The 9137-nt window shown below is 34.4% G+C and overlaps 1 protein-coding gene across 1 annotated transcript; it reads right to left on the minus strand.

The window, feature by feature from the left end:
* Positions 1–204: 204 nt before the first annotated feature.
* LOC114268805 (alpha-soluble NSF attachment protein) lies at positions 205–8779 on the minus strand. Its single transcript, XM_028210040.2, has 9 exons — positions 8343–8779; positions 7029–7078; positions 6848–6920; positions 4602–4681; positions 4168–4319; positions 2694–2859; positions 2537–2584; positions 2149–2229; positions 205–525 (listed from the first exon to the last, which is right to left on the minus strand). Exons 1-9 carry the CDS (start codon positions 8485–8487, stop codon positions 445–447), a joined length of 876 nt encoding a protein of 291 aa, XP_028065841.1. The 5' UTR covers positions 8488–8779; the 3' UTR covers positions 205–444.
* Between the last annotated feature and the right edge of the window lie 358 nt (positions 8780–9137).

A 9137-nucleotide genomic window follows, 5' to 3' on the forward strand; every position in this document is an offset into this window, starting at 1 on the left:
ATAAAATAGGATGTGGCAATTGTTTTGGCTCATGCCTCGCATCAAAAAAAATTCTAGTGGCACAATTTTCATATGCTCTCTGACTATAATCAATATAAAATTCTATTTGCACAGCCAATTTTTGTTGTGTAAATCATTTACAATGAGGTCCAACATAAGATGCAATAAAACAAAAATGCAGAGGCTAGCAAATTGCAATGGGAATTCTTGAACATCTTCAACAAGCAATTTTTTATTCATGAACTTACAGTAAACAAAAGAAACCTGTATTCCATTACATCCTCGTATATGCTTATAATAGCAAGCATATATTCATTCAAATTCACAACAAAATCAAAAGTGCACACACAAAAACAGTGTAAAAGAATAACAATCAGACACAACCACCCGGTACAATCATCACAAAGATATGCAAATGACACAACATCAAACTAAAATATAAACCTAAGTAAGATCGTCCTCCTCTAGTTCTTTTGCCTTCAGTGCTTCCTTAACTCTCAAAAGAAGGGTTGTTTTCCAAGCATCCTGCAGAGCAAATTATGTGGAAACAACACAACCAATTGCAACATTCAATAACTAAATAAACATGCGGATCTGAAATCTAGACAACACAATAGCATCAGTTTGATTGATGTAAATTCCCATCTCAACTGGATCAGAAAACAATTGACTTTACCAGAAATGTGTAAGATATCCACAAATCAATACAGAAACTAGGTATAAATAAACTACTACAATGTCAAATGCTATAGAAAATAACAAATGCAACTGAGTTCAATTCAGCGAAGCTTGATCCACAAAATCTTTTCATTGATTAGATAAATAACTTTCACCATTCCTCCATTAAGTCTGTTGCTTTGATGTCACCCCTTTAATATTTTGATATTCGACTGACATCAAATTTACTTGGCAAAACCATTGAAACCTTCATGCTGTCTAGAGTTAGTGCCACCTCTAACTTCTCATTATTTCTTCTCGTTATATCTTCTGTTCTCATGCAACTTGATCCTTCTTATCAGCCTCCCTCTTAACCTAATTTTTCAAAACTAGTGTTTTGTTTGGCTTCAATATTAACAGCTGTTTCAGCAAAAATCAAGATATGCCCACTAGGATTGACAGAGAAACTACAAATTAAAAGATGTCTGTAAAATTCAAAAATTCCAGGCCTAGGTCACCTAATTCGCTGGTACAAAGTGATGGACACATTATGAGTTCGCGGACAGGTGGATTTTTGGCAAATTCTCTGCAAATTTATGAATTCATTAAATATATTCACGAATTCCTTTAATCAATTTGTGAATTGGCCAGAAATCTCATTTCAGTCAATTACTTACTGCCGCGGATCACAAACCATACAATTTTAATAACTATGAACCAGCAAGTAAAAATGCTAAAAATTTACTGTCTTCCATTTCTGAATCAGTTCATGCTTAGTCATTTTGCCATGCATTAGTCACGCCATTAATGATCAACTTCTAAAGCAGCTGTTTTTCTACCAATGAACCAAATGTTCAACACAGAAATTGTAGTGCAGGAAGTAGCCCAAAAGATGAAAATCTTCAGTACAGCATGTCAGTGGAAATTGATTCAGCAGCCATACTTCTATAATTGATCACAAGGAACCTTTCAAGAAGGTTACACTCAAATAATATGTTCTCTAAATGTCAAAAGCAATCTACATCGCACAATAAGATCAAATTTTGAATTGATATCTATCCTCAACATCAGCCTTTGTATAGTCTAATCAGTATACTTACTGTTCAACAAAAAATAAATCCTACTAAGTGCTATGCTATTCGCAAGATCTGAAACTAGACAAAGCTATTCTGACCATACAAAATTATGACAGTTCTAATATGGTACAAGGAGAAAAGAAGGAAGAAATTCAAAACAAACTTGGACCTAGAGTTGCAGTTATGTGCCATCACATGTTGTTCAAGACATTATTAGCCAAAAGCAAAGAAAAGAAATTCTGAACCTCCTTTTCAGAATAATATTAAAATCAATTCAACTAAACTCAAAACTTCGGTGCTGCAAGTAAAATCCATGTCAAACACATCAGCAACAAACCCACTCAAGAGTGCTACAAACTAATCAGACTCCAAACATTGATAAGTGTTTTCAATTAGAATCAGAAATGCAATTTACCAGTTGAGTCATGCTGTCAAATTCCTTCACAGCATCAGTGAACTTTGCAATATCTTCCTGATCAATAGCATCAGCTAAATCCTGCCACAGGAGAAGCAATCTTCATGTTAAGCTAAATTTTTGCTATCACAATTATATAAAGATATTAAATATAATTATTAAATTCAACATAAGAAAGGAGGTAGCTTAGGAGTTTAAACTGTTGATTAAAAACCATCAAAATATGCAGTTCATATGGGGGAAAAATTCATCAAGATGAGAAGTTAACTACATTCCACGAAATCTATTTCCTAACAATTGTAGAATGTACTCACCATCCAAGAGGAAACTTTAAAAAAAAAAAAAAAAGAGATGCAAAAACAAAACGAGTTTTACAAGCTTTACATACCGCAAGCAATTTGTACTCTCGTGTTCCAGAAAAAGTTGGATCCAAATCCTGAAAAAAAATAAAAAATAAAATCAATGTTCATACAAATACAATGTCTAAGCAATATGATAAAAAGACAATCCGCTGGACAACAGCTATCGCTTAATCATGCTTAAACCTGATATTTCTCTAATGCATTGTTAATTGCAACAGTGTCCCCTTTGCCTTTACAGAGTTGGCAAATGCCAGCATTAAGAAGATGTCCTTTTACTCCATACTTCAGCAAATTATTGTTCAGCGATTGCCGTGCTATATCTTCATAAATCTCAATAGCTTGCTGGTATCTGGAGAAAAATTTTGAGCATAATAGTTCCTATCAATGCACTTTCAATTATTCCTCAACAACATTTTACATCAATGTAAAGCTATGACAAAATGTATTCCAAATAAATGATTTCTGACAGTAGGTACAGATCTCATTTGCATTGTTCCACTATTTCACTTTGGTAATAAGGCTGCAAATGAGATGAGCCAAGCGAGCTTTAGGGTGTTCAGAATCGGCTCAGTCAGTTTAATGTATGTTCTGGTTTGGCTCATGTTCATGATAGTTTCATGAGCTCACGATTCCAGCTCAGTTCGGCTTGGCTCAGTAATGCATATGAAATCCGGACACATGTAGAATGGATGAGAAAAAAACCCAATGGACAAAAAGATGACAGGGCTTTTAAAGTATGTCACCAAAAAGCAAAATGTGGGCCATCATTTAACTTTTTTTCAAAGTATAAAGCATATTTGTAATACAAAGCAGGACACACGTCCTCTCTCAATGTGTGGTGTATTATATTATACTAATTTCTACACAAAAATAAAGAAAAAGGATTAAATGTGGCCTTGATAAAAAGTAATAAAAGTAGAACAACTCCTCTCATTTGCAGCCCTAGTTACTAAACTAAGCCCTGAATCTATGCATGAATATTAATATATGTGCATACATATATTTGGAAATGAAGTAAACTACACTGTCAATAATGTGAATGTTCATTTGTTTTCAAACTATACTTTTGAACCAAACAAGTGCTGCAACACTCTAAAAAAAACAAGCTGACAGTAACAAATTCAAATGTGAGTTAGTTGTTGGAATAATCAGAAGAAAAGACCACCGCACTCATATTGATATAAAGAGAAACAAACAACCAGATGCATATTGACTTAATCCCACATGACCAATTCAAGCAGCCTACAAGGAGATCCTACATAACTGACTATACTGCCTTCAGAAACATGTACAGAGATGAAAAATAACTTTTGCAGATAATACATGTGGAAGTTCTCCATATAAAAATACATGATTAAATTATTATAAACTTACACATTTAAATATGAAATGCATTAAAAAATTTGGGATTAACTATATAGATCCATTTCCTCCAAAATGGTAGCAGCATATCCTGATAAATTTAACTGCAGGTAGTTTTAAGTTCTACATGGTACAAAGTTAAATCAAACAACAATGTCATCTACTTTCCGCAATCAATTCCTACACAGAGAAAGAGAGATTAGAACAGTTATGAGATACATCCACTGTGGACTGAACGTTGCAGAAAATAGGTTTCAAAAGTCATCTAGCCACATAAGAAGTATAACGGGCTTACTGTTCCAACTGAGCAGAAAATTGAGCAACTTTCTGCCTGCACTGATTTGCAGTAGTTGTTACATCTTCGCTTTGGAAAAGATCAGCCGCTTTTTCATAGTAAAAAATAGCCTGCTCGAAGTTCTGTTCAGCTTCGTACGATTCAGCAATTTCCTGCACATGAAGACAAGAGTTCCAAGTTATCTACGACTTTACTAGCCATCATATGCAATGATCCTAGAGGTTTACTCTAACTAAACATTAAAAAAAAAAAAAATAAGGATAATAGCATCTATGAATTATACCCTTGTTTATGGTCATAAGTGATATGGCTTATCACTTATTAGTATGAACAAGGGTAAAGTCATAGATGCAACAAAATATGAGTAAGGAAACAATTATCTTCAACTGCCTCAAGTCTGACATAATTTACAGACAAAATGGTACAGATTGTACCTTGTAATATCTTGCAGCCATGTTGAGCCTCCCAATCTCCTTAAACATATTGACCGCTTGCTCTAGACAAGATATGGTCTCTGAAAAGCATACAATATTTAAGACGAGAGTAACCCCATGCCTCTGTGTAGTTTTCTAATAAAAACATCATTCCTAATTATATGTGAACAGGCGAGATATTTAGCTACAAAATTCCATTAGATTTTGTTCTTTTCAAAGCTTTGATGGGCCAGATTTATTGAATTATTTTCAATGATGATGTGCATGGAAAGAAGAAAAAGGGCAAATACGAAATATTACATGAAGCACACCTAAGGTTTCATGACCAGTGAAGCACAAATTATCATCAAGGGGTAAATAAGTGACCATAAACATCAGACTGGTTTGAATCATTGCTAGTGAGCAGGTTTAAAGAATCCCAAGATTTCCCATTACAAAACCTACCAAGATGGTCGTGCAAAGTTATAATCTATGAAGCACATGTACGGGTACACATCAATACGGAAAAATCTATGAAAAAACGTAGGATACACGTAAAGCTGGGTACATTCGTAAAAAATAAATAAATTTGAAATAATGCAAAAATTAATTAAATGGTTTAGTTGGTTAAGATCAAACTTACAATTCACATTTAATGACAAAAGTAAGGTATAAATCAAAATTAAATGTAATTAAATTAAATAACTTACAAATTAAAGCTTAATTTTAAAATCATACTGAGTATAAAAAAAGAAGTTTAGTGAAACTAACTTCACATTTACATGGAAGAAAATACTATTCTAATTGAGGTACAACTTGGGTATATACTAGATACATCTAGGGCACTGCAAAAATTAAGAAGAAAAAATTGGGTGCGTGTTTCATGTACCCAGTACTTACGCAGAAGTACTATGCAAAATACTAGTTCCCAGTATGGTTACGGCATATTTGGCGAAGTACCCATGCATCATACAGGTTAAAATTGTGGCGATTTAAACAATGCGTGGACGCATGCCCCTATTTGTGTTCTACATTATCTGATGGTACATCTAGTTTATTAGTTTAATGTGCATGCTCTATCATATTGAGTGGAGGTTCCTTCAGCTTCAAGTAACGAATTGAAATAAATATTCTTTCTAAGCTTGAATTGATCCCAAACACAAAACAACAAATGGCATGTTGGGGCATGTTAAAAAAGACAAAAAAAAACAAAAGAAGAAAAAGAACCAAGTTGTGATTTAAACAATGCATCACTACAAAAACATAACGTGAACATTGACTAACATTGAATTTGGAAATCTAGAATTCTGAAATCCCTTGATTTGTTTATTCTTGTGATTAGTAACTTCTACCGAAAGGACACAACCTTACTGTGTTGTTACATGTTTGTTAATAAAGAAAATTTTGGCTGAATGCCTAATTGACGGACCAAACAAATAACAAAATGATGCAGGACTCCTTTAGGAATACTTTCTGAGACTAAACCATCCATCAGGAGGGAGAGATAATGGATTTTAAGTTTATATGTGCCTATAAAAAAATTAGTGTCAACTGATTAAAAGAAGTTCGTGAAGGTGTAATAGAACATTCACCTCCACAATCATCTATAATAATCAAATCGATTAGAGGAGAAAGGAGGAATCCTACATCTGTCAGGCCTTTTATTTCTTGCATTGTAATTTGTATCTTACTTGGCATTCTGTCAATTGGAATCGTGCCCCTTGCAAGCCAACAAGCAACGTGTATTATATGTCACATGTGACAAGGCTTCACGAATCAGTACACCATAGGTGGGTATGACAATTCTCTAAATTAGCACCAAGTACTTGATTGACTGCTCATAGTTCATAGGAACTAGAGAAATCCACTAAAGGACCACCTATTCTATACTAATCAAAAGCACCCAACCGCCTTGCCTTACAATTCAACCTAATTGGCCTTTTCAGTCACTTGCTTGGTTAGATCTTGTCAACACAAGCATTCTTGATTGAGCTACTTTGGCATGAGTACTGAAATACATCTTTTATTTTTTTATTTTTTCAGATAAATACTAAAAGATATCTAATTCAAAGAAAACAAGAAGCAAGGGAACATCGCAAAAATATATCGTGTAAAAAGAGTTAAGATAACATTATGCTGTCACTACTTTTTAGCTGCAGGGTAGATTCATATAATTATAATAGAACATTGCTTGTATAAAATAAGCCAAAGTGGTCTGACAAATTTCAGGATAAATTATCATACAGAGAAGTCAACATCATACATACCTTTAGTATTTGTCTTCTTATAGCAATGAGCAGCAGAAGCATAAGCACCAGCAGCTTCATGTTTGCTATCCAACTTCAAAAATAAGTAACAGCATTATATAGGCTTATGGTCAGATAAGATCTGCCAAAAACAAAACTTCAAAGATAGAAATATCTAAACCCTGTAAAACGAAGCAATTACCTTTAAATGACAGTTTGCTAACTTTACATATGCTGATCCAGCTTGGTCCCCTGAGAATCCAAATATCATAAAAGATTACTGACCTAATACCTGGGATATAATGTGGATTAATCTAATTTTGAAAATATAGTCGAATTCTTTAATCAATATGATCCTTCAAGTACCGAAGTGATTGAAAGTCCTCATAAAATAGAAAGAAAGAAAGAAAAAGGCTTCCAAAACATTAGGCTCTGTTTGGTTGTGCTCTGAAATCAATTTTCTACCCGTGGTTTGGAGTATGATGTTTGGTTTCGGTTTCAAATCAATTTTCTACACTCTGCAGAGAGAACTCTGATGCACAGGCGCCTTTTTTGTCCACCCGGATGACCACCCGGTAGACCACCCGGATGTCCGGCTGGTTCCAGATTTTTTTTTTTTTTTTTTTTTTTTTTTTTTGCAATTGATTTATATAATCGGGACAAATATTTCTGAAAATTTTTAAATTTTTTATGTGCTTTAAAATAATTTTGAATTGTATGTTTAGTTATGAGTTGTAAATTTTTGTATCACATATCAAATGTCACATCACTAATTTCCCACTCAAATCAAACCTCTTTTCCAAAACTATTTTCAAAACTCTTTACCAAACAAATTTTCTACACTCAAATCATAATTCCACAACACACAAACTCAAAATACAACTCATACTCTCAAATCACATTTACAAAACTCAACCAAACACTACCTAGGATAACCCATAGCAACTATGGAAGAATCTGCATTGCTCATCAAGAAGTCATTTTTATTTTAATTTCCAAGTACCAAACTATTCAATCGTCGAAAAATGATGGCTTTATAGGGCAGGGAGCGATTGAGTTTGTAATGGGTGCCAAGGGTAATCCTGTAAGCCACTAAACACACACACACACACATAATAAATTGGATTTTTACTGATCACTATATATATGAATCTATAACATTCCCAACTTAAGATGCACGCACAAGGAAGATAATGAACAATTTTATAAATTAAAAAAAAAAATCTTAATTTATTTGGCATTTAATGTTAACCCAAAATTAAACAAATAGATATTACTGCTCCACTTCCTTGACAAAAGTTGCATCCAAGTTAAACAATTACAACACACGCACAAGCCATCAAGGACTCAATCAAACCAAGATCCACCACAACTGACTGATCAAGAACCTTCGATTGAAAAAAAAAAAAAAAAAAAAAAAAGGAAAAAAGATACAGAATTGTGCATTCTCACTATCGCATCGAAACAAACCATAATCGATCAACAAAAAAATATATATGAGTAGAAGAAGACTGACATGATTTGGCGAGCTTGAAAGCATTGGCGGCTTTATCGAACAAATCGGCGGCGTCATCGAATTTGGAACCGAAGAGGCCCCAGCCGCTGAGCTTCTTCTCAGCTCTCTTCTCGAAATCTTCTCCTCTCGCAATCTGATCGCCCATCTTGTGTTGGCGGTGATGGAAGATGAAGATGAAGATGAAGATGAAGACGAAGACGAAGACGAAGATGAATAGAGAGAGGACTCTCTGATCAAAAAAGCAACAGAAAAAAAGAAGAAGAAAGGTGGGGTGGTATCAAAAGAAATGTGCCATTGCCAGGTTGATCATAGGTGAAATATGGGCCTTCTTTTCATGGGCTCAAATTACATCAAGCAACACAACCCATCAAATTGTGGATCTGTCATGCCGTGAGAATCCCATGAGAGTTGTTCCGTCTATTTTGATCATCTGAATTATTTAGGGAGTCTAGCCCAAGGGTCCAAGCCCAACATATCATAACCTGTTTAGACTCAAAATAAATTTAATACTCCATTAAGTTCTCAAATTAACAATAAGACGAAAATACCCATAATATATCATCCAATTTACACGCGCGCAACCATCTCCCACGTCCCCATCATCTTAGTCCGATCACTACACTGTCACGTCTCCGCCGCTCGAAATCGACTCCTCAGTCCTCCATCTCTCTTCCGTTCAACTCCATCCCCTCTGAAACCCTAACCCTAACCAGAAAAAATAACCGTTCATCTTCATCACCCACAATCATCTCAGTCTGATCAGTACACTGTTACATCTCCGTCGCTCGAAATCGC

This window comes from Camellia sinensis, chromosome 1 (genome assembly GCF_055761805.1).
Source record: "Camellia sinensis isolate YWXY chromosome 1, ASM5576180v1, whole genome shotgun sequence".
NCBI lineage: Eukaryota > Viridiplantae > Streptophyta > Magnoliopsida > Ericales > Theaceae > Camellia > Camellia sinensis.

Excerpts from the sequence above, each read along its gene's own strand:
- LOC114268805 (XM_028210040.2), bottom strand. The coding sequence starts at position 8,487 with ATGGGCGATCAGATTGCGAGAGGAGAAGATTTCGAGAAGAGAGCTGAG. Across the intron at positions 6,921-7,028 it reads TAGCAAACTGTCATTTAAAG|TTGGATAGCAAACATGAAGC; the intron begins GTAATTGCTTCG and ends TTATTTTTGAAG. Across the intron at positions 2,860-4,167 it reads TTTTCTGCTCAGTTGGAACA|ATACCAGCAAGCTATTGAGA; the intron begins GTAAGCCCGTTA and ends ATTTTTCTCCAG.